The sequence below is a fragment of the Somniosus microcephalus genome, unplaced genomic scaffold (genome assembly GCF_052327205.1).
Source record: "Somniosus microcephalus isolate GS21.2 unplaced genomic scaffold, FLI_Smic_1.0 unresolved_chr1, whole genome shotgun sequence".
Lineage (NCBI taxonomy): Eukaryota > Metazoa > Chordata > Chondrichthyes > Squaliformes > Somniosidae > Somniosus > Somniosus microcephalus.
In genome coordinates, this window is record NW_028225179.1 from 112,156,735 (window position 1) to 112,183,255 (window position 26,521).

At 48.7% G+C, this 26,521-nt stretch overlaps 1 protein-coding gene across 1 annotated transcript in view; it reads left to right on the forward strand.

The window, feature by feature from the left end:
- Positions 1–25,545, forward strand: part of LOC147095711 (complement C3-like) — a 102,573-nt gene extending 77,028 nt beyond the window's left edge. The window contains exon 12 of the mRNA XM_085974759.1: positions 23,386–25,545. Within this exon, the coding sequence (XP_085830885.1) occupies positions 23,386–23,601 (216 nt within the window). The 3' untranslated portion in view covers positions 23,602–25,545. The remainder of the gene's footprint in view (positions 1–23,385) is intronic.
- The last annotated feature ends 976 nt before the right edge of the window (positions 25,546–26,521 follow it).

Consider the following 26,521-nt stretch of genomic DNA (forward strand, 5'->3'; position numbering starts at 1 on the left):
TGAGCTGGCGGATCAACGCTTCTTCGGTGGTCTGGGGGTCTCGGGGGTCAAACCAAGCCATGACCTGGGCTTGGATCAGGGGTAGGCTGTTTGTCATGAGACACTGGAGCCAGTGAGTCAATTGGACTGGGTCCAGTGCTGCCCACCCTGGCATTCCCGGGCATGCGCTCCGGTAGACTGGCCAGAGCCTGTCTGCGAATGCCTGCGGGGACTCCCCTGGGAGCTGCACTGTTCTTTCCACCCGAGCGAATGGGCTACCATCATTGAGTCCCATGGCCTCCAATACCTCATTCTTAAGACCCTCATAATCCCTCTGCCACCTTTTGCACTCACCAGATAGGGACTGGAGGAAATCACCTGCCAGGGAAAACAGCAGCATTTTTGCTTGCTCTGCCTCATCGCAGTCATTTACACAAGCTGCCTGTTCTATCTCCCTGAAGTGTGGAGAGGGGTCCCCCTTTTTAGTGAGCTTGGGGATGTGGCTAACCATGTCCCTGAGCTGTTGGCTGCCATACGGCACCAGAAACTGATTCTGGATATCCCCTGGGTCATTTTCATCAACGGGCGGACCGTAGCTCCGTTGTCGGAGGGGTTACACTGGTCCTGGTCGCGGCCTATTTAGCGGGGCCTGCTGTGCTTCCTCTACCTTCCCATCCTCCACCCGCCTTAGCTGCCAGAGCTCCCGAAAGCCCGGAGCCGTGGGTGGCGGTCGTGGGACCTCTAATTCCCTGACCAGCCTTTCCCTGGGTGTTGCCTGTGGGACGGTTTTAATTGGGTTGCCAGTAAAATCCGACTGACCTAACTTCAGGCTGATCAGGCATATCATCCCCTTTGCTCTTTTTAAAGCCATATTCAGGCTTTCTATCTCTGCTCTACAGGGGCCATGATCTGCTTCCTCAAACCCTTGCTCGCTGGCCAGCTTATATGCTGCCTTTACTTCCCTAAATTTTTCCTCCTGCTCTTTTACTCCTTATATGAGGCGAGCGTTCTCCTCCCGCACCCTCATCTCCTTGTTCTTGGCCTCTGCAACTAGGCACTTCAGGTACTCTGACTCGTACCTCGCGTGGCTTTTCCCCTCACTAAACTGAACTACCAGGCGCTCTACCTTGGCCTGGTATTCCTCAACCTCGCTTTCCCTATCCCAACTCTCTGCTCTGGCTTCCCGAATCCTGCGGGTAACCACCCCAAGCCTGCGGGAACCTAACCACAAACAAACCAGTGGGATAAAAAGAAACCCAATAAGGGCTGCTCTCTCCAGACTCAAACCACTGTCTGCCACATCGTACACCGTTGCCGACAGTCTTGCCGCAGTCGCCATTTTGTAGGAATTAACACCGGGGGGGGGGGGGTTATTTGTCTCTGGCCAGTCAGAAGCCTCTGAGCTGCTCCAGGGACCCCCGTGCGGTTTTGAAGCGCTCCCCTATTCCTGGTTCTGACCGCTGGACTTGTTCGGTAGCAATGTGGACAGAAAGACGTGACTCGTGGTTTGGGTGCAAAACAGATCAGTATCTATTGAAACAAAAAGAAAGAAACAACTTAAAAATTGATACAGCACAGCTATGCCTGGTACAGCACTTCTGCTTAACGCAGTACACTCAGTGTCCACTAGAGCGCTCCTTGCTCAGTGCAACACTCCTTTAAATACAGCACTTTAAAAACAGCTACACAGTGTTTACCACAGCACTTCTCTGCTTGGTGCAACACCACTTTTTAATACAGTTTTAAATACTGTACTTTAAAAACAGCTACACAGTGTTCACCACAGCACTTATCTGCTTGGTGCAACACCCCCTTTTGATACAGTTTTAATGTAGAAACACCTTGCTCACTACAGCTCCTTTGCTTAGTGGCTTTTAATTAAAAAGAGCACTTTAATACAGCTACTTTCAATGTTCACTGAAGCACTTCTCGGCTTAGTGCAACACTGTTGCTTAAATAGGGGAGGAGAGAATGGACACAATGAGGGAAAATTGACTAAAATCACAGTTCCACCAAAATTCCCACTTAATTCCCACCCCATACCTATTCTAAGTTGCCTTGTAAAAGGCCAGAAAAATAAATGCTCACCAATGAAAACGTCTTCTCCGTGTCCTGCGATCTTTGATCTTCACTGCCCCAAAGTAAAAACACCCCAGTATTTTAAAAGTAAACTGCTGGTGTTCCACTTCTTCAGGCAGACTCCCACATTGTAGAGGGCACAGAGATGAGGCCAGAGAGAGGGAGGGATGGCTTCTGAGAAGCTATCTTTCATACCCCACCTGGAGCCGAAATGTTCCCGCCCAGATCCGGATGTATCTGGGCCAAACAAAAGGGACCCAAAACCGCTCCCACTGTCTGCAATGGGTTCTGATGAATTACCCATTCATTCAAACCATTCCCTTTCAGTTCAAATGTGTCTTCAATTGTCCGTGATGGGCTTTCGAATAAAGCTGCAGTGGTTTGAAATGTGTCCATTTCCTTGATTGCTTGATTAAATAGCCTTGAAGGTATTGTAAACAGAAAGTCATTGTCCTTGTGGTCAGACTGAAACCAGTCTCAAGTGGTTAATCCTTTGTGTAGCAGTTTCTGTAAACATATCGATTGTCTCTGCAGGGAGGGGAAACTCCCTGAACTGCCTTTGATTGGCAGTCTGGTCAGCCATCTTTGATCTTCACCTTTTTCACAGACACACACACAAGCTGCCTTTTCAAGTCCTTTGTCTTTTGCCATGCGGTCTGGCAGCCATTTTGATCCCCTGGATTTTTAAAGGCATATTACCCAGGTATTCTTTAATCAAAATTAATCTTCAGAACTGTAGGAAATTTCAAAATTATTACAAAACCCTACAAGGCTCGAAGGGCTGAATGGCCTACACCTGCTCCTATTTCTTATGTTCTTATGAACTATAGCCCAATCAGATTAACATCGGTGGTAGGAAAAATATTGGAATTCCTACTAAAGGAGACAATAGAAGAACATCTAGTAACCAAAAATATAATAACAAATAGTCAGCATGGATTTCAAAATGGAAAGTCCTGCGTGACCAACCTAATTTAATTTTTTGAAGAGGTAACATAGAGAGTGGACAATGGTAATGTTGTAGGTGTAATTTATCTAGATTTTCAAACGGCCTTCGATAAGTTACTCCATAATAGACTAATGAATAACGTCAAGGAATGCGGAGTCAGGAGACAAGTAGCAGAATGGATTGCTAGCTGGCTTCAAGACAGAAAGCAGAGAGTAGGAGTAAAGGGTAGCTATTCACAGTAGTAGAAGGTGGGAAGTGGGGTCCGACAAGGATCAGTGCTGGGACCACTGTTGTTCACAATTTACATTAACTATTTTGACTTTGAAATCAAAAACACAATTTCTAAATTGGCGGATGACACCAAATTGGGGAGATTGTCAATACTGAGGAGGACTGCAACAAATTACAAGAAGACATTAATAAACTTGCAGAATGGGCATATAATTGGGAAATGAAATTCAACACAGATAAATGTGAGGCATTACATTTTGGTAAGAAAAATAGGGAGGTCACATATTACATGGAAAATAAGAATCTAAATGGGGTAAAGGAACAAAGGGATCTTGGAGTACAAATACACAAATCACTAAAAGTTGTGACACACGTTAGCAAGGCCATAAAAAATCAAACCAAGCACTAGGGTTTATTTCTTGAGGGATAGAATTGAAAAGTAGTGAAGTTATGCTAAACTTGTATCGAACCTTAGTTAGACTGTGGCGGAAACCACATAAGGACAATAATACAATTCACAATGTATAGCCAATGTGGTTATATGTACCTAAACACAATTCACTATGTATAGCCAATGTTGTTATATGTACGTACTTGGTTGGGTTATCGGGGCAGGGTCCCTTTAAGAGGGTCAGTAGCATGATGAAGTCATGCGTCGGTAGCGTGATGATGTCATAGCCCTGCAACGAGGCTGAGAACCTGTCCTCATGGAGAGTGAATAAAGTAACACGCGTTTTGCCTTTGCTGCAACAAAAGTCTCAGAGCCTGTTGATTTCTAACGACTCCAACTATTGTGACCCCGCTGCTCTTTTGGACGATTCCAAAGACCGCATCCGAAATGGCGACGAATGCCGTTTCCATCAGACTACCCAAGTTTTGGGAACGACAGGCTGTCGCTTGGTTCGCCCAGGCCGAGGCGCAATTTGCACTCCGGGACATCACCGCGGACGACACGAGGTACTACTACGTCGTCTCCGCTCTCGGCAGCTCCACCGCGGCCAGAGTCGTGAGCCTGGTCGAGAACCCCCCGGAGCTCAACAAATTCGAAACGCTGAAAACGCACCTCTTATAAACTTTTGGACTCACTGAAGCCGAGCGCGCACGTCGGCTTCTCTCTCTACCCGGGCTTGGCGACTCCAAGCCCTCGGAGCTGATGGACCACATGCTGGCCCTCCTGGGCACACACAAGCCGTGCTTCCTCTTCAAGGAACTGTTCCTTCAACAGCTGCCAGGTCAGGTATGGTCGGCTTTACCCAACTTTTCCATTACCGATTTCCGTGACCTGGCCAAGGAGGCCGACAAATTTTTCTTCACCGGGCAAGAGCACTGCGCGGCCACGTGGAGCCCTGCCCCCACCGATACAGCCCAACGGCGGCAGCCCACAAGCCTCTGCTTCGACCACGCGCAGTTTGGCCCCAAAGCCAGGAAGTGCCAGCCCCCGTGCAGTTTTCCCACATCGAAACAAACGAAAGACCACTCGTCGGCTGCTATGGCTGTCGGCCGTTCAGGCAGTTTGTTATTTATTACGGACACCGACTCCGGACGTCGTTTTCTTTGCGACACGGGTGCCCAGGTGAGCGTCCTGCCCATGTCAAACATAGACATGCGAGGGGGGAAACCACAGCCCCGTTCTCGAAGCTGCCAATAGCAGTTCCATCCGCACCTTCCGGAAACAGAGCGTGGCACTTTGTTTTGGCGGGCAGCAGTTCACCTGGGACTTTGTCACGGCAAAAGTGTCCACCCCCCTTCTCGGCGCCGACTTCCTCTGCGCCAATGGCCTTTTGGCTACCGTGTTCCCTCAGCGGGTCCAGCACAACGAAGTTGTCCAGCGCACTCTTGGCCTCCGACGAGTTTTCCCGCCTCCTCGCCGAGTTCCCGGACCTCATGAAGCCCACGTTCTCGTCCGCCGCCAGCAAACACGGGGTAGAACACCACATCTTGACCACCGGTCCGCCCGTCTATGCCTACGCTCGGCGCCTCGGCCCGGGGAAACTCGCTATCGCTAAAGCCGAGTTCGACACCATGGAGCGCCTCGGCATCATCCGCCGGTCGAACAATCCGTGGGCCTCGCCCCTCCACATCGCTCCAAAACCAGGTGGCGGGTGGCGCCCGTGAGGCGATTACCAGCGCCTCAACGACGCTATGACCCCCGACCGCTACCCGATTCCATACATCCAGGACTTTTCCGCCCGCCTGGCCGGGAAAGTGGTATTCTCGAAAGTGGACCTCGTCCGGGGTTACCACCAGGTTCCTGTCCGGCCGCAGGATGTCCCGAAAACCGCGGTGATCACCCCGTTCGGGCTGTTCGAATTCCTCCGCATGCCATTCGGCCTCAAAAACGCCGCCCAGGCTTTTCAACGCATAATGGACACTGTGTTACGGGACCTGACATTCCTGTTCGTATACCTGGACGACATCCTCATCGCCAGTGCTTCCAGGACGGAGCCTTTGGACTCTCTTCCAACGCCACAGCCAGCACAGCCTAATCATTAACCCGGCCAAGTGCCACTTTGGGCTGTCCTCGATCGACTTTCTCGGGCACCGCATCACGAAGGACGGGGCGGTGCCACTGCCATCGAAAGTGGAGGCCATGATGGACTTCCCGCGATCCCTCACCGTGAAGGCCCTGCAGGAATTTTTGGGCATGGTGAACTTTTACCATTGCTTCATCCCCCGAGCAGCCCAGCTTATGCGGCCCCTTTATGAGGCCCTCAAAGGCAAGCCCAACAAGCTCGCCGTCGACTGGTCCGAGGAGATGGACAATTCTTTCACGGACACGAAAACGGCCCTGGCTAACGCGACCATGCTGGCGCATCCGTTACTTGATGCGCCGATCGCTCTCACCACGGACGCCTCAGACTATGCGCTCGGCGCCGTCCACGAACAGTGGGTCAACGGCACCTGGCAGCCGCTCGCCTTCTTCAGCCGGCAGCTCCGCCCCAACGAGCGGCAGTACAGCACCTTCGATCGCGAGCTTCTCGGCCTCTACTTCGCCGTCCGACACTTCCGTTTCCTACTGGAGGCTCGCCCGTTCACAGCGTTCATGGACCATAAACTGTTGACCTTCACCATGGCCAAAGCTTCCGAGCCGTGGTCGGCCCGTCAGCAATGCCAGCTGGCCTTCATCTCAGAATTTACAACGGACATCCAGCATGTGGCTGGGAAAGACAACCCCGTCGCCGACTGTCTCTCCCGAGCCGTCGCCAGCGCCGTAAACCTCGGCATCGACTACACCCGCATGGCGGCCGACCAGGCCTCCCACCCGGACGTCCAGGCCTGCAGGACGGCGGTCACGGGCCTTCAAATAGCAGGCGTCGCGTTCGACGATGCCGGCACCACACTCCTGTGCGACGTCTCCGTTGGGCAGCCACGTCCCGTCGTGCCCAACGGGTGGAGACGGCAAGTTTTCGACGCCGTCCGTAATCTTTCCCACCCGGGCAGGAAGCCATCACAGAAGCTGATGGCAGCTAAGTTCGTCTGGCACGGGCTCAGGAAGGACGTTCGCGACTGGGCCAGCACCTGCGTGGTATGCCAACGCTCGAAAGTGCATCGCCATACTAAGGCACCGTTGGCGCCTTTCGTGGTGCCCGAGAGGCGCTTCGACTATGTTAACTTGGACCTGGTGGGGCCCCTGCCGCCCTCCCGTGGGTTCACCCACCTCCACACAATGGTCGACAGAACCACCCGATGGCCGGAAGCCGTCCCGCTGTCTTCAACAACGTCCGCCGATATGGCTCAGGATTTCATCAGCACTTGGGTCGCCCGGTTCGGCGCCCCATCTGACATTTCCTCCGACCGGGGGCCCCAGTTCACATCGGAGCTCTGGAAAGCTGTCGCCTGAGGCCTCGGGTTGAGACTCCACTGCACCACAGCATACCACCCTCAGGCTAACGGACTGTGCGAACGGTTTCATCGCTCCATGAAGGCCGCGCTGCGGGCCAGCCTCTGGGACAACAGTTGGATCGACAGACTCCCGTGGGTCATGCTGGGACTCAGGACCGCCTCCAAGGAGGACCTCCAGTCCTCATCCGCCGAGCTCGTCTACGGACAGCCGCTGCAGGTTCCCGGGGATTTTGTCCCCAATGCAACGGAAACTTGGTCCGCAGCCCGTCAGCGGTCCGACCTTCTTGACAACGCCAAGGTTTTCGCGCCGGTGCCCACGTCGCAGCATGGCCTCCCACAGTCCCACGTTCCGCTCGACCTTCGTGCGGCGGAGTACGTTTTCGTCTGCCACGACGCCCACCGGGGACCTCTTCAGCCATCCTACGATGGACCATTCCGCGTCCTGGAAACCGGGGACAAGACCTTCGTAGTGGATGTCAACGGTAAGCCGGACTGCATTTCCGTGGACCGTCTTAAGCCGGCCCACCTGGATCTGGACCGACCCGTTGAGTTGGCACAGCCCCCGAGGCGGGGCCGACCTCCGGTTTCTGCACTCTCAGTCCACCACCGAGCGCCCAAGGTCCCTCCAATGAATCCCCGGTCCCCGCCCCGGAATTGAGGAGCCGTTCCGACCGTGTGATCCAGCCCCCCCAACGACTGACATTGCCAGTGCTAGTGAATTCTGGGGGGACGTATGTGGCGGAGACCACATAAGGACAATAACACAATTCACTATGTATAGCCAATGTTGTTATATGTACGTACTTGGTTGGGTTATCGGGGAAGGGTCCCTTTAAGAGGGTCGGTAGCGTGATGACGTCATGCGTCGGTAGCGTGATGATGTCATAGCCCTGCAACGAGGCTGAGAACCTCAGTCCTCATGGAGAGTGAATAAAGTAACACGCGTTTTGCCTTTGCTGCAACAAAAGTCTCAGAGCCTGTTGATTTCTAACGACTCCAACAAGACCACACTTGGAGTACTGCGTACAGTTCTGGTTGCCATATTGTAAAAAGGATATAGAGGCACTGGAAAGGGTGCAGAGAATATTTACAAGGATGATACTGTGGCAGAACCACTGAATGACTGGCTAACTGTATATAATTCTCTTTAACAATGTTCTAACACCAGCCTAAACCTGTACCATTGTGTTAGGCATTACTGTGTTTTTTATATAGAGTTTGCATGTACGGGGCATGGCCCCTTTAAGAGCATGGGAAAACGCGGGTAAACGCGATGGCGTCACGTCGCAAACTACAGGGCTGCCAATGCAGTCCTCGTGGCATCTCCGTTGAGTAAAGACCTGTTTAATTGTTCTCTGGTGTCGATCTCCGTTATTCGTAGGAAGTCGTTAATTCCTACATTGGTGACCCTGTTTTTGTGAACATTTTCACAAAAGAAGAGCACAGCATGGAAGCAAACGACATTTCACTAAAGCTACTGCAGTTCTGGGAGCAGCAAGCGCCCTCGTGGTTTATTCAGGTCGAGGCCCAGTTCGCCTTGAGGAACATCGATGCGGATCAGACCAAGTATCTTTATGTGGTCTCCGCACTCGACAGCTCTACCGCCTCTCGGAACGTCAGCCTCCTCGAAAACCCCCCAACGGAGCGCAAGTGTGACACCCTCAAAGCGCGGTTACTGCAGGTTTTCCGGCTCACAAAATCGGAGCGCGCCCGTCGATTACTCGCTATGCCGGGGCTCGGGGACTCCAAGCCTTCAGAGTTGATGAGCCAAATGCTCACACTCCTGGGCTCAGAATGGGAATGTTTCCTATTCCACGAGATTTTCCTCAGCCAACTGCCTGAACAGGTAAAAGCTGCCCTGGCCAAATCTGAAGTTGAAGAGTGCGCAACACTCGCTGAGGAGGCTGACAAAATTTTCGCTGTAACTCGGCAGCACTGCGCCGCCATGAGGCACCCATCCCCCGCAGATGCCGCCCCAGCTCGTCAGCCTGCTGGGCTGTGTTTCTACCATGCGCAGTTCGGCGCGAAGGCGAAGCGTTGCCGCCCTCCCTGCAGTTTTCCCCAACAAAGAAAAAACGACTGACAATGCGACCACCGAGGGATGGGTCTAACGGGCACCCCGCGGCCGTGATGGTGATCGGCAATGCTGGAAAATTGCTGTTCATCACTGATACTCTCTCCGGTCGTCGTTTTCTGTGCAACACCAGAGCGCAGTGCAGCATTTTACCCGCGTCCGCCCTCGATGTGCAGACGGGGAAACACGGCCCCACCCTTGAAGCGGCCAATGGCGGAGTAATTCGGACCTTCGGCAGATGGCGAGTGGAGGTGTGCCTCGGGGGCAACATTTTCACTGGGAGTTTGTTACGGCCAAAGTTTCCCAGCCCCTCCTCGGCGCGGATTTCCTGTGCGCCAACAGCCTCCTGGTCGACGTTAGGAACCGGCGGCTGATCAATGCAGCAACTTTTAATTCTCTTCCGTGTTACCGCAGTAACACTACGTCGCGCACCGTCTCCTGTGCGTTCCCGACTCCTGATGAGTTCGCTCGCCTGCTCGGCGAGTTCCCCGACCTGACACGACCCACATTCTCCTCCACAGCCACAAAACATGGTGTGGAACACCACATCACCACCAACGGCCCCCCGGTCTATGCGCGGGCCCGACGCCTGGAACCTGGCAAGCTGGCGGTCGCAAAGGTGGAGTTCGCAACCATGGAACGGTTAGGGATTATTCGCCGGTCAAATAGTCCCTGGTCTTCACCCCTCCATATCGACCCGAAGCCTGGTGGTGGATGGCGGCCATGCGGCGACTATCGACGCCTAAACGACGCCACCACTCCTGATTGGTACCCGATCCCCCACATTCAGGATTTCTCTGCCCATTTGGCAGGGAACACCGTGTTCTCAAAAGTCGACCTCATCCGGGGCTACCACAGGTCCCAGTTCATCCACAAGACATCCAGAAGACCGCAGTCATCACCCCATTCGGCCTCTTCGAGTTTTTACGGATGCCGTTTGGGTTAAAGAACGCCGCCCAGGCTTTCCAACGCCTGATGGACTCCGTGCTGCGGGACCTCAAGTTCCTCTTCCTCTACCTAGATGATATCCTAATTGCCAGTCCTACTAAGGAAGAACATACCTGTCACCTACGCACCCTTTTTCGACGCCTCAGCCAACACGGCCTGATTATCATCCCGGCCAAGTGTCAGTTTGGTCTGCACCAAATTGACTTCCTGGGGTATCGCATCACCTCAGAGGGAGCGGTTCCTTTACCTTCGAAGGTAGAGGCGGTGACATCCTTTCCGCACCCGCAGAACGTAAAGGCCCTGCAGGAATTCCTAGGCATGGTAAACTTTTACCACCGTTTCGTGCCTAAGGCGGCACTACTCATGCAGCCCCTGTACGAGGCCCTCAAGGGCAAGACTGGCAACAGCCTGGCAGACTGGATGGATGACATGGCCCGAGCGTTCGCCGACACCAAAAGCGCCTTAGCCAACGCGACTATGCTGGTGCACCCGCTGCCAGGAGCCACCATCGCCCTCACCACCGATGCGTCAGACTACGCAGTTGGTGCCGTGCAACAGCAGTGGGTGAACGGGACGTGGCAGCTGTTGGCATTCTTCAAACGTCAACTACGGCAGAATGAGAGAGCATACAGCACGTTCGACCAGGAGTTGCTCGCCCTTTTTCTGACCATCCGCCATTTTCGGTTCCTACTGGAAGGACATCCATTCACCGCCTTTGTGGACCATAAGCCACTAACCTTTGCAATGGCCAAGACCGCCGAACCGTGGTCAGCCTGACGGCAGCGTCAACTGACCTACATATCCAAATTCACCACGGATATACAGCACGTGGCCGGTAAAGACAACCTGGTGGCAGACTGCCTCTCCCGCGTGATCTTCAATACAGTTCATTTGGGCATCGACTACGCCCTCATGGCAGCGGACCAAGCCTCAGACCCGGAAGTCCAAGCTTACAAAACGGCCATCACTGGCCTCCAGTTGGCCGACGTCTAGTTCCATTCAGCAGTTATCACGCTGTTGTGTGACATCTCTGTAATGATCAATAACATGTCATTCTAGAGTGGTACACTAGATGGAGCCATAGAGCTGTATATTTAGTTGTATGTGTTTAAGACTACACTACCCACGATGCACTAGGCTACCCACAAGGCAGTAGTCAAGATGGCTGCCTGCACACAGAAGTACATATGCTGAATCTCTACAGGATGCTGTATAATAGAGAACATGTACCGAATAAATGACTAAGCAAAAGCTAGCTGTTCATAATGCAAACGACTAGTTATTAATGAACATAACATGGTACCAGGAGTTGTGAAAATCTGCTAAACATTGTGAAACGCGACATGGAGACTTTGAAGCCACCAGGAGGTTTGAATCTCACAGGAAATGTCGACTACAATTGGCGAGCTTTCAAACAGCAATTCGAACTCTACATTGCTGCCATCGGGTTCGGTACAAAGTCAGACACAAGGAAAGTAGCATTGCTGCTTATGGTTGCAGGCCCACAGGCGATAGAGGTATTTAATACATTTGTATTTAATCCAGAAGAGAACAGAAACAAATTAGACGATGTGCTAAAGAAATTTGATACACATTGTTCTCCCAAAACCTATGAGAGGTATGTGTTCTGTTCAAGGACACAGCGGCAAAATGAGACATTTGATAGCTTTGTGACCGATCTGAAACTGAAAGCACAGACATGTAATTTCACTGAGCTGAAAGCATCCATGATTCGTGCCCAAATTGTGTTTGGTATTCATGATAAAAAGGTCAGGGAACGTCTGTTGGAAGAAACCGAACTAACATTGGAAAATGCTGTGAAAATATGAAAAGCCAGCGAGCTAGCTCAAAAGCATGCGAAGACTTTCAGTGAAATCAATAATGATGCGATTGTAGTAAGTGCTGCTGTCAGTGCTGTGTCCTACAAAGGGAAGAAACATGGGCAGAACAGAAATGAAAAGCAATCGGAGGAAGGAATTTTTAATTGTAAATGCTGTGGTTACAAACACCAGTTAAGACAATGCCCAGCATTTGGAAAAATGTGCACAAAATGTCATGGAAAGAATCACTTTGCCAAACAATGCTTTTCAAAAGTAAAAAGAAAGAAAGGGCAACAAGTCCAAGGCAGTTTGATTGACGACACTGATTTAAGTGAGACAATTTTTGTACGAATAGTGTCATGTGACAATGTCAAAAATGATACACAAAATGTGCAGCCCTCAGATATGGACAATGCTGAACATAAAATTAATGCAGTAAAAGAGGACAAATGGATGATCCCACTGCAGATAAATGGAGCATTAGTTACATTGAAACTGGACACTGGGGCAAAAGCAAACTTAATCAGTATGAGTGACATTAAAAACATGAAAGAAAAGCCCAAAATACAGAAAAAGTCAGTACTACTGAAGGACTATAATGGACAGAAAATAGATAGCTTAGGTGTATGCAGACTTAAAGTGACAGTCAAAGACAAAGTGCATCATCTCATGTTTTCTGTTGTGGCTGAAGGACTTGATTCACTACTGGGTGACAAAGCTTGTGAGGACTTAGAACTGGTCAAGAGAGTCTACCGTATAAACTGTGCCATAAGCAGACCAGATGACTCGGTGGATTCTGTAGTGAATAATTTCCAGGGTGTGTTCAAAGGATTTGGAGTTCTACCATTCACTTACAAGATCAAGCTAAAGGAGGATGCTCAGCCAGTGGTACATGCTCCACAAAGAGTTCCAGCACCCCTGCGTGACCGGCTCAAGAATGAACTGGACAGAATGACCACACTAGGAGTCATCAGGAAAGTCGAAGAGCCAACAGACTGGGTTAACTCCATGGTATGTGTAAAGAAAAAGAACAATGATCTAAGAATATGCATGGATCCAAAGGACTTAAATGCAAACATAAAATGTGAACACTACCACATTCCCAAGTGCGAAGAAATCACCAGTGAAATGTCAGGTGCCAGATACTTTACAAAGCTCGATGCCTCACAAGGATTTTGGCAACTAAAACTGGATGAAGAGAGCACCAAATACTGTACCTTCAACACACCATTTGGCAGGTATTGTTTCCTCAGAATGCCTTTCGGGATAATATCTGCATCTGAAATCTTTCATAGAACGATGGAACACATAATTGAAGGTCTGGAAGGAGTTCGGGTCTATGTTGATGACATCATCATCTGGGGCTCCACACTGAAAGAACACAATGAGAGACTGACTAAAGTGCTAGAGAGCATACGCCGGAATGGACTGAAGCTCAACAAAGCCAAGTGTCAGTTTGGCATCCAGGAAGTCACTTTCCTAGGAGATAATCTATCTGGTAAAGGAATGGAGCCAGATGTGGAAATAGTAAATGCCATACTTAACTTGCCGCGACCCACTGATAAAAAAGGAGTGCTACGCATCATGGGGATGATGAACTTCATTGGAAAGTTCATTCCTAACTTGTCAGCCAAGACAGCCTGTCTGCGAGACCTGTTACATAAAACAAATGAGTTCGCATGGACAGACAGACATGAACAAGAGTGGGTGAATCTCAAAATAGTGCTGACAACCACACCTGTAATTGTGGTGTATGTGCCTTTAAGAGCCCCAGGTGTGCGTAATGCCGGTAATTGCCACTTGGGCTATATAAGCCTGTGTATTGTGTATATCCTTTAGAACCCCCCCCAGACTTGCTTAGTAAATACCTGTGAACCAACTCCTGTCTTCAGTGTCTTTATCTACACACGGACACTACAGTGGCGACGAGGTGGAAACGGACTTACCTGCAATTCGGCAGCACCTCAAGGACATCGACTCCTCCAGCGTCCAGAAGACTCAAGGAAGTAATAGAAACTGTGGTTTCACCAGCTGGCCAAGCTGGTGGCAGGTACTGCGCTAATCCTTCCTGGGCGTCAGGCTGGGGCTCCAGCGTCGGGCTCTACAGCTGAGACAGGCAGCGAAATCGGAGGCAAGCAATAACGGACTGGGAGGGTGCACTCGGGAGACAGCCGGCACGGCAAGCAGGTCAGCGTTTAGACCTCCGTCGGGAACGAGTCTCCAACAGTGAATAAACGGAAACCACAGTAAAACTGCGTTGTTATCGGTAGCAGCGGCGGGAAAGTGCAGGAAGCGCCATATCGTTGCTACAGAGAGAAAAAAAAAGCGCGGGAAGCGCCATATCTTTTTTGAAATGCCTAAGTCTAGCAATATTGATGCTTTTGATAACGAAACAGAGCCTAACTTTGGCAATATTGATGTTTTTGATAACAAGATAGAGGATTGGACCACATATGTAGAAAGAGTGGAGGTGTTTTGCACCGCAAATGGAATAGAAGATGAAAAAAAAGCTTCAGTGCTTCTGGATCTAATGGGCGCAGAAACATACAAGCTGTTATGCAACTTAATCACTCCAGCCGAACCGATGGACAAGAATTTTGAGGAGATTGTTGATACCCTACACTGCCAATTCGAGGCAGGACTGGCAGATTCTCTGCAAGACAAATTCATCTGCGATCCCCTAAGTGTAGAAACACAAAAAAAGGTATCTTCTGGAAAAGATTTAACACTGGACAAGGCTTTCAGTGCAATAGGAGCGGCAAAGATACAGCAAAGGCCACAGGACTTCGGCACCCATGAAATGACACGGGGTTTCGAGAGATGTTATCGCTGTGGCAGATCCAACCATGACCAGAGGGATTGCTGGTTCAAAGAAAAAGCATGCAGGCGATGCGGAAAGATGGGACACATTCCACGTGTATGTCGATCTGAAAATAAAAAATCCACTAACGGGAAAAGAATCAATAAGGAAAAGCACAGAAAGGTACAAATGATGATGGACAGTAGCTCCAAAGACCAGAAGAGCGATAGCGACTCCGGGAACAAGAGACTAAGCTCTCTCAAATTACATAATGTAATTGCCAATGAAGATTACCAGACCATTTGGGTTACCCTCATAATAGCAGGGTCCCCAGTTAAAATGGAGCTAGATACAGGATCAGCTCTAACCGTAATAAATCGACGAGATTACGAGAGGCTATTTTCGCATATACCTCTAAAAGACACATCCATTATCTTAAAAACATATACGGGGCAGAAAGTATACCCCAAAGGAAAAATAAAGGTGCCTGTGGTATACAACGGCAAAGAAATACAAAAGTTGTATTTATACATTCTACAAGATGGTGGTCCACCGTTGTTGGGACGTGAATGGATAAGGAAGATACGTTTAGACTGGCACTCCATTCAGGCACTGATGGTGACCAGTAAGGAAAAAAACAATGATGACATCATACCTGAACGATTAAAAGACATCTTGGCCAACGCCAAAGAAGTGTTTCAAGAGAAACTAGGAACCTTGAAAGGCATCACCGCCTCAATAAAAGTGGAAGATGCAGCAATTCCAAAATTTTTTAAGGCAAGACCGGTGCCATACGCAATACGTCCGGCAGTCGAGGCAGAGCTGGAGAATTTGGAAAAGGCAGGCGTATTATCCAAAATAGATTGGAGCGAATGGGCAACACCCATCGTTCCAGTCATGAAAAAAGCATTGAAAAATAACTCTGAGGAACAGAGAAAAATTCGCATCTGTGGGGACTTTAAGGTGACTGTAAACCCGGTCCTTCACACGACACAGTATCCTCTTCCGAGGATAGAAGATATTTTCGCCTCACTATCCGGAGGAAAACGTTTCACAAAAATTGACTTGGCACAGGCATATCTACAGATGGAGGTTGAGGAGACCTCTAAAAAGTATCTCTCAATAAACACACACAAAGGCCTGTACCAGTACAATCGACTGGTTTTTGGAGTAGCATCAGCTCCAGCTATCTGGCAAAGAGCTATGGAGCAAGTCCTGCAAGGGATTCCGGGGACTCAGTGTTACCTAGACGACATCCTTATAACAGGAGAAAACGACAACGAGCACCTTGCCAATTTGGAGCAGGTGCTCACTAGGCTGAAAGAACGGGGCCTACGAGCAAATCGCCCCAAGTGCGAATTTTTCCAAAATCAGATATCATATTGTGGCCACATAATTAATAAGGAAGGGTTGCATAAGTCACCTGAAAAAATTGAAGCAGTTATAAAAGCCCCAGCACCTGAAAATGTTTCACAATTGAGGTCATTCCTGGGATTAATAAATTACTATCATAAATTTTTACCGAATTTATCAACTATTCTACACCCTCTTAATGATCTTCTACACACAGGAGTGATTTGGAAATGGAACGAAGACTGTAAACGTGCCTTCCATAAATGTAAAGACTTAATCACATCCGAGAAAGTTTTGGCTCATTACAACCCATCACTACCAATCAGACTGGCGTGCGATGCATCCCCTTACGGCATAGGAGCGGTATTGTCCCATAGATTCCCTGATGGCTTGGAATGGCCGATAGCTTTTGCGTCATGCTCATTGAACTCAGCTGAGCGTAACTATTCCCAGATAGACAGGGAAGCACTCAGCCTGGTATGGGGAGTGAAGAAATTCAACCATTACCTACACGGACAAAAATTTACCTTGCTGACTGACCATCAACCCCTCATCTCCATATTCAACCCTAAGAAAGGTGTCCCCATTATGACGGCACAAAGACTACAGAGGTGGTCCCTTTTTCTAGGGGCACACCAATACAACATTGAATACAAAGGGTCAAAACAGCATGGGAATGCTGACGGTTTATCGCGCCTGCCGTTGCCAACGATAGAAGAGGCACCTACAGTTGACCCAGTAGAGATATTCCACTCGACCATAGTGGAATGTCTACCGGTGACAAATTCTGCCATTGAAAGGGAGACCAGAAATGACCCTACTCTCTCACGGGTCTACGATTTAACAATGAAGGGATGGCCAGCACATGGCGAACCACTGTTGCCAGCATTCTCGCAAAGAAGAGAACAGCTGTCAGTGTGCCGAGGAACCTTGATGTGTGGATCCAGAGTGGTGATTCCACCCAAACTCCAGGATAAAGTGCTAAAGGAGCTTCACGAGGGGCATCTGGGTGGAGTGAAAATGAAGAACCTAGCTAGGGCGTTTGTATGGTGGCCAGGTATCGATGGAGACATCGAAGACATGACCAAGAGCTGCCTAGGATGCCAGAAGGTCCAAAATGCTCCGCCACAGGCCCCTCTACATCCATGGGAGTGGCCCTCATCTCCCTGGCAAAGGGTGCACATTGACTTTGCTGGTCCATTTATGGACTCAATGTTCTTAATCGCAGTTGATGCACACTCCAAGTGGCCGGAGGTAATAAAGATGTCCTCCACCACCATGGAAAAAACCATCCAGTGTTAAGGACCATATTTGCCAGGAATGGGCTGCCGGAACAGATCTGTTCTGATAATGGACCGCAATTTGTGTCCGAAGAATTCAGAAAGTTCTTAAAGAACAATGGGGTAAAGCACTACACGTCCGCCCCATACCATCCCGCCACCAATGGATTGGCTGAAAGGTTTGTCCAGACCTTTAAGAAGGCCATAAAGGCCATGGGTAATGAAGACATAAAACTTCAGCACAAGGTGGATAACTTCTTATTTGCATATAGGAATGCAACACATATGGTTACAAACCAAACTCCCGCCATGATGTTCTACAATAGAAACCTAAGATGCCGGCTGGATTTGGTCAAGCCCAACATCCGAAGGGACGTGGAGAACCGGCAGTTTCAGGGCATGAATGAAAGGCCAACTAGGGCCTTCCAGATAGGCCAACCGGTTTTGGCCCGGGACTACCGTACCGAGAAATGGCAGCCTGGAACTATCTGCACACGACTAGGACCACTGATGTATACCGTGGACATCGGAGAAAGCATAATAAGGCGCCATGCTGACCAAATCATCAAGTCATCCGAAAAGGGACAACCTACACCACCACGCTATACATCTAACGATGAAGTAGAGATACCCATATCTACCTCCGATCCGGTGATACTGGAACCCGATGAACCCGACACTGGCCTTCAAGCCGAATCAGCCTTGCCAGAAGAACCTACTACACCACCAGAAACTACTACACCCCCGAGGCGTTATCCGGATCGAGTCAGGAAGCCTCCTGAGAGACTAACTTATAATTAATTAATACAGCAATGTATATTATTTTGCATATAACATGTAATTAATAATTACTTAAAATATGATGTACTAGTTAGCTAGGAGGGGAGGAATTGTGGTGTATGTGCCTTTAAGAGCAATTGTGGTGTATGTGCCTTTAAGAGCCCCAGGTGTGCGTAATGCCGGTAATTGCCACTTGGGCTATATAAGCCTGTGTATTGTGTATATCCTTTAGAACCCCCCCCCAGACTTGCTTAGTAAATACCTGTGAACCAACTCCTGTCTTCAGTGTCTTTATCTACACACGGACACTACAGTACTCATTTACTTTGACCCAACAAAGAGAATCAAAGTGTCAACGGATGCATCAAAAGATGGCCTAGGCGCGGTCTTGCTACAAGCAGAGGGTGAATATTGGAAGCCTGTTGCCTATGCCTCCAGGTCTATGACTGATACTGAGTGTCGATACGCCCAGATTGAAAAGGAATGTCTAGGCTTGGTCGTTGGATTAGAAAAGTTCCATGGCTATATATATGGACTTCCCACCTTCACAGTTGAGACAGACCACAGCCCACTGGTTGCCATCATAAAAAAGAACCTGAATGAGATGTCTCCAAGGATTCAACGACTCATGATGAAGCTGCAAAGATATGACTTTGAACTGATCTACACACCAGGCAAATACATAGTGTTAGCAGATGCACTATCCCAAGCACCCACAATGAGTCATGTGAGCTCTACTGAAGAAGACGTGGATGTTCATGTGAGTATGGTCACTGCTGCGCTGCCCGTGTCAGACACAAAATCAAAGCAAATAGCAGCAGAAACAGTAAATGATACAGTGTTACAAACAGTAATAGAGAACATTCATCATGTTTGGCCAAAAGGTTCCTGTCCAAAATACTTTCACATAAGGTCAGAATTGAGTGTTGCAAGTGGACTATTACTAAAACAGAACAGAATAGTCATTCCGCAGGCTATATGTCAAGACATGCTCAAAAGGATTCATGAGGGACACCTCGGAATTGAAAAATGCAAAAGGAGAGCAAGAGACACTGTTTATTGGCCTGGCATAAATAAGGACATTCAGAACATGATAGGCAAATGTGAGACATGTCAGAAACACCAAAACAAACAAACAAAGGAACCAATGATAGTAGCTGACTTACCAACAGCACCATGGCAAAAGGTTGGTATGGACCTCTTTCATTTAAATGGTAAAGAACATCTAATAGTGATTGACTACTATTCTAACTATCCTGAGATGGTGCTGCTCTCAAGCACATCAGCAAGCAGTGTCATAATGCATGTGAAATCCATCTTCGCCAGGCATGGAATTCCCAGGATTGCCGTCAGCGACAATGGCCCATGCTTCAACTGTAAGGAGTGGCAACAGTTTGCAGCACAGTGTGACTTTCAGCACATCACATCCAGTCCTTTGTATGCTCAGTCAAATGGTAAGGCAGAGAAAGGTGTTCAAGTTCTCAAGCAGCTACTGAAGAAAGCAACAGAAAGCAAGTCTGATCCTTATCTCGCCCTGCTGAGCTACCGAGCCTCACCTTTAGACTGTGGTTCTTCACCTGCTGAACTACTAATGGGTCGCAAGTTGAGCACCATGCTACCCTGCTGTGCAAAAGAACAGCAAAGTGAGGAACTGAGACAGAGACTTCAACTGTTAAAGCTGAATCAGAAATCATACTATGACAAGTCATCCAAAACTCTAAAACCATTGACAAGGGATGATGTTGTCAGGATTGAGGATCCAGATGCATGGAACAGGAAAGCTACAGTTCTTGAGGAAGTACAACCAAGGTCATACGCTGTTAGAACTGAGGAAGGACAGATTCTCAGGAGGAACCGCCGTTCCCTCCTGAAAACACAAGAAACTATCCAAGAGCAGATTGATGACAATGCCGCAACTGAATCTTGTCATTCACCACCAGAACAATCTCATGAAAACACATCAGACTTACTTGTGCTGAGAAGACCCACACGTGTAGTAAAAAAGTCTGATAGACTTAATCTTTGAGTACAAAGAAAACTATATTGAAAATGTATTGACTGTTGTGAAATGTTTATGTTTATAGAGCACTAACAAAAGTGTTACTGATATCATCTTTATCGTTTTTCTTGAAAGTTGATTGATATTGATTTTGTTAACCTCAAAGAAAGGGGGGTGTAATGATCAATAACATGTCATTCTAGAGTGGTACACTAGATGGAGTCGTAGAGCTGTATAGAGCTGTATATTTAGTTGTATGTGTTTAAGACTACACTACCCACAATGCACTAGGCTACCCACAAGGCAGTAGTCAAGATGGCTGCCTGCACACAGAAGTACATATGCTGAATCTCTACAGGATGCTGTATAATAGAGAACATGTACCGAATAAATGGCTAAGCAAAAGCTAACTGTTCATAATGCAAACGATTAGTTATTAATGAACATAACAGTCTCCGTACAGGATCCTCGCCCTGTCGGGCCAGTCGTCTGGCACCGCAAAGTGTTCGACGCCATACATGGGTTGTCACACCCAGGAATGAAGGCCTCTCAGAAGCTGATGTCAGCAAAATTCATGTGGCATGGCATGCATAAAGATGTCCACGACTGGGCCAACACCTGCGTGGTCTGCCAAAAGGCCAAGGTACAGTGCCACAGCAAAGCTCCGTTGGCCACCTTCACAGTTCCGGAGCGACGTTTTGACCATGTCAACATGGACCTGGTAGGACCACTCCCACCCTCCCATGGTTTTTCACACATCCTGACCATGGTTGACCGCACCACCAGATGGCCGGAGGCGGCCCCTCTGTCATCCACTACTTCGGCGGACGTGGCCAGGGCGTTCATTTCCTCCTGGATCGCCCGTTTCGGAGTGCCCGCAGATATTTCGTCAGACAGGGGACCGCAGTTTTCTTCCGAACTCTGGAATGCAGTGGCCCAAGGACTCGGTGTCAAATTGCACCACACCACAGCCTACCACCCACAGGCGAATGGCCTCTGCGAATGCTTCCACCGCTCAATGAAAACCGCCCTGAGAGCCAGCCTCCAGGACGCTGGATGGGCAGACAAGCTTCCGTGGGTCCTGTTGGTCTTCACACGGCACCCAAAGAAGACCTTCACTCTTCATCAGCGGAGCTTGTGTATGGTCAGCCGCTGCGAGTCCCAGGGGACTTCCTACCAACATTGATGGAGCCATGGTCCACGTCTGCCCAGTTTGCTAGTCACCAAGAGGCGGCCAGATGTTTCGCACCGGTGCCCACTTCGCACCACGGGCTGCAGAGGTCACACGTTCCCATGGAGCTTCACAAGGCTGAATACATTTTTATTCACCATGACGCACATAGGGATCCACTCAAGGCCCCATATACCGGTCCCTTCCGTGTGTTGGAAGCAGGGGACAAAACCTTCACGGTAGATGTCGGTGGTAAACCGGACCACATTTCGGTCGACCGCTTAAAGCCAGCACATTTAGACCTCGACCGCCCCGTCGAGACAGCACAACTGCCGAGACGGGGTCGGCCACCCATCGTCGTTACGGCAGACCAAGTGCGACCGCCCGCCAGACCGCCAGACGACCAGCAGCCTCCGCCTCGAGAGTACAGGAGTTGTTCTGACAGGCTCGTCAGACCCCCTCACCGTTTGACTTTGTCCGTTAAAGCGAATTCTGGGGGGGCGCATGTGGCAGAACCACTGAATGACTCTGGCTAACTGTATATAATTCTCTTTAACGATGTTCTAACACCAGCCTAAACCTGTACCATTGTGTTAGGCATTATTGTGTTTTGTATATAGAGTTTGCATGTACGGGGCGTGGCCCCTTTAAGAGCGTGGGAAAACACAGGTAAACGCGATGACATCACGTCGCAAGCCACGGGGCTGCCCAGGCAGTCCTCGTGGCATCTCCGTTGAGTAAAGACCTGTTTAATTGTTCTCTGGTGTCGATCTCCGTTATTCGTAGGAATTCGTTAATTCCTACAATACCAGAAATACGAGGGTATACATACCAGGAAAGGATGAACAGGCTGGGTCTCTTTTCTCTTGAAAAGGGAAGACTGAGGGGTGACCTAATAGAGGTCTTTAAAATTATGAAAGATTTTGATAGAGTGGACACAGAGAGAATGTGTCCACTTGTGGGGAAGAGCATAACTAGAAGCCATCAATATAAGATCGTCACCAAGAAATCAAATAGGTAATTCAGAAGTAACTTCTTTACCCAGAGAGTGGTGAGAATGTGGAACTCGCTACCACAGGGAGTGGTTGAAGCGAATAGTATCGATGTATTTAAGGGGAGGCTGGACAAACATATGAGGGAGAAGTGAATAGAGGGTTACGCTGATAGATTTAGATGAGGAAAGACTGGAGGAGGCTCGAGTGGAGCATAAACACAGCATGGACTGGTTGGGCCGAATGGCCTGTTTGTGTGCCGTATATCCAATGTAATCCTGTGTAAAAGATTGTGGGCGTACCTTCACCACACGGACTGCAGCAGTTCAAGAAGAAGGCCCACCACCACCTTCTCAAGGGCAAGAAGGGATGGGCAATAAACGCTGGCCATGCCTGCAGCGCCCATACTCCCCAGAGTGAAATTAAAAAATCTGCCGCACACTTAATTTTTCAGGTTTACATGTCGTTATTATCATTAATGGATGCAATGCACCACAATCAGTGGATTATTAGTGCTGCTAATTTAACACATGCTAGACTGGCCTTCTACGACCTTTGGGCATAGGCCAAAGCAGTGTAACTCGGGTATCATGTCAGTAAGCAAGACTTGCGATGCCCAACACCAGCTGATAGTCTTGTGGTGCGTAAGCTTCTGAGAGTCTGTGGTGTAACTCCACTCAGGTGGGGGGACTACATCTTAAAGATACCTTGAACTGCCTGGGAGATTTATAGAACTGTTTAGATGCAGGGTAGCGGTGCTCTGTGGATGCATTGCTGATAGTAGGGGTTGTTAACGTCTCTGTATCACATCCCTATACCCACTATTTAAATAAAGGGAATACCATCCTAAGGAGAGAATGGATAATGGGTGGTTTAAATCCAGAGAGCTGAATGTAGTAGAAGTACATTAAGGGGTGTGTATTATAATCGCGTGTAACTGTTACAATACTTTGATCCTTAACCAAATCCGTGAGAAATCTCTCAGCGAATTTCTTCACCAAGTAATGTCCATACATCTGATTGGATAAAAACAGCTAGGGGGAAAGGTCAAAGCTTGGCTTAACCTGTGTCTGTCTTCTTCTGTCAGGTGACAGCTGGGGATGGGACTCCTGGAAGAGAGATTAGTGAAGCGAAGAAAACGGTGCGAATCTACCAGTCCAAGAGCAAGAGCTTCCTCCACTTCAATGTACCGCACCACGTGCTCGATCCAGACAGCTCGTTTTCTGCCGATGTAACAGCTGTCACTCCTACTGGCAGTGAGGCGATCAAATACTATTATTATATGGTTAGTACATTATTATAACAGGATTGTTATAAAACTCAATTTACACACAAATACGGACTTAAAAGTTATTAATAATAGAAAGAAGAAGGAAATAAATTGGATGATTCTTGCATTATTCGCGATTTGGGGACATCCATCTCTCACACACTCTCTCACACTCTCTCACACACTCTCTCACACACTCTCTCACTCTCTCTCACACTCTCTCACACACTCTTTCACACACTCTCTCACTCACTCTCTCTCACACTCTCTCACACTCTCTCACTCACTCTCTCTCACACTCTCTCACACACTCTCTCACACACTCTCTCACTCGCTCTCTCTCACACTCTCTCACTCTCTCTCACACTCTCTCACTCACTCTCTCTCACACTCTCTCACACACTCTCTCACACACTCTCTCACACACTCTCTCACTCACACTCTCACACTCTCTCACTCTCTCTCACACTCTCTCACACTCTCTCACTCTCTCTCACTCTCTCTCACACTCTCTCACTCTCTCTCATGTAGGGTTTTTTTTCCTGCTCTCTTGCCCGTTCTGGCCTCCTGCCAGGCTTCGTGCAAGAATTACCCTTGAGTGGTTCGACCCACTCCCCCTACGGTTCTAGACCTTGGACTTAGATGCAGAGAACAGTAGTGCAGAGAAAAGGACTCAATAGACCAGGCTGAATAGCACGAAATGGATGCTTTTATTTTTAAACAGTTTGAAGCATTACAAAATACATGTCATAGGCACAGATTAAAGTAACTACAATCATGCACAAATTTATGAACTTGACTCTATGGAAATGGGGAACACACGGCACATCGTAAAAGGGGAAACACATTACGATTTCCCTTAACTCCCTCCCCTATACCTAAACTAAGTTTCGACCTGGGGAACCTGGGATCATGCTCACCACTCTCGAAATCGCGAGAAAGGGGGGTTCGCAGCCCTTTTGGCACCGCTTTCCGTCGTCACGTGGATTTGGAAACTTCTGGCGCAGTCGATATTCTCTCTCTCTCTCAAGGCGATGGGGTAGACACAGCCTCGATGAGCGCTCGTCAAGGTTGAGATCCACTAAGCCTGTCGTGGATTTTTGTTCATGGAGTAGAACAACAACCCAATGGGATGTTGAGACATGGAAGTGTCAGGCCCGGACTGTCCTTTTGCCTCCGGCCTGGTCGGTTCTCCAGAGGGTTTCTTCTCCGTCGGCCTGGGTCGTCGATGATCTCCCGACCCCAGTACCCGGGCCACCCTCGTCGTCTTCTCGTCGTGGCCGAGCCTTGTTTGGCTGAACACCGACCACGTTGTCTTTTTACCGAAACCGTCCGTCTTTAAAAAGACGAAAACGTTTTCATCGATTCTGCATCTGCCGAAGTGGAAGAGGCGCCGATCCTGGCCCCGTCCGAAGAAGTTGAAGTAACGTATATAGACTTTCAATCCATAGTTATACTCTTTTGGAACAGTCTTATCTCCCGCCAAATCATAGTCCTGTCTTTGTATTAATTTTGGCGGGCAGAAATCTCTGCAGGGGCGCTTTGTCTTGTAACGGAGCCGGTGATAACTTAAACTGGCCTTCCTGGCCGATAATGTCTTTTAATGCCTTTTGCATTGTCACCGCGGCTCGGTTCGCATATTGATCGGTCCGGAGATTTTCCTTGATGGCTGCTAAACGGTTTTTCCTTTGTACAATAAATGGGTATGAGTGATTTTGCATTGTCTGCCCATATCTTGATGGGCCCCATCCTGTACTTGTAATCCATTGAATATGTATGCTGTTCCTCTGAGTTTCGGTTCCCAGATACTGGCTTTCGCGGGCTCACTGTCTTCAATCCACAAGCCTGTCTGGCTTGCAGTAACAGAAATAAAATGGTTCAGAAACTGATCACGGGGCCTGGCGGCCATTTTGTATGCCCTTTTATCAAAGGTTTTTCTGTGCAAGCTTACTTTGGTCAATAAACAGTCTTATTTTATCCAGTTTTCTTGCGTGATTTTTGCTGAAAATTGCGAATCTTACAGGCCCCCCTGTGATACTGATAGCTTGCTTAAAGCATCAATAATCCTTGATGAACAAATTTTCCCTGATTCCCCACATCCAAACATTCCTGGCACTTAGCTATCTATGACCCTCACGACACATGCAGTTCCCATTTCCGCAGAAAACGAAAATTACCTTTTGTACATTTGGACAATCATAGACAGCGTATTTTAAACTATAACACATTCACTTGTCAGATGTGCGGGGGTTGATACCCCCTGGCACCATCTGCATGCATCTTTTATTAATCCAAAAAAACTTAAGAACGACTAATAACATAACAATACTTATTTCCTTATAACCCAAAACAATCACAAAATTTTTTTTTTAAATGGAGGGACGCTTAATCTTATACTAGCAGCTTAGAGTGGGGTATCTGCTTCCCCCATTTGCACATAGCGTTCTCTCCATTCTCCTGTGTTCTCGTGCCTCTGGAGGCGTTTGCCTCTTTTGCAATGCACGAAGAGCAAAAATATCACAATCAAAACCTGACATACTACTAGGATATGGGATGCTATTCTAATCCAGGCGGGGACCTCTATGTTAGTGAACAAGTCCCACCATGGTGGGGTGGTTATGTCCAATATGTCTTTTCCTATCTCTAATGTCTTCTGCTCCAGTGTGTAGAAATGTTTCTGTGAAATTATAACGGCTTTTAAAATCTTGGTGAGGTGTTCGGGAAGAGGGGGAATGACATAACCAAAATGCGCGACAAATCGTTGTAAGTCTGTGAAATTCTCTTTGATAGTGAGGTGAACGGTGGAGGGCGCAGGAATGGGGACAATTCGTTGTTGTGCCACTTGAACCTCGGCCCTGAGTTTAAAACAGAAACTGCCATCACCGACCGAACACCACTCGTGTTGTCCATATCGGTACTGAGGCGCTGCGGTGGTGACGCAGTATGTCCCACC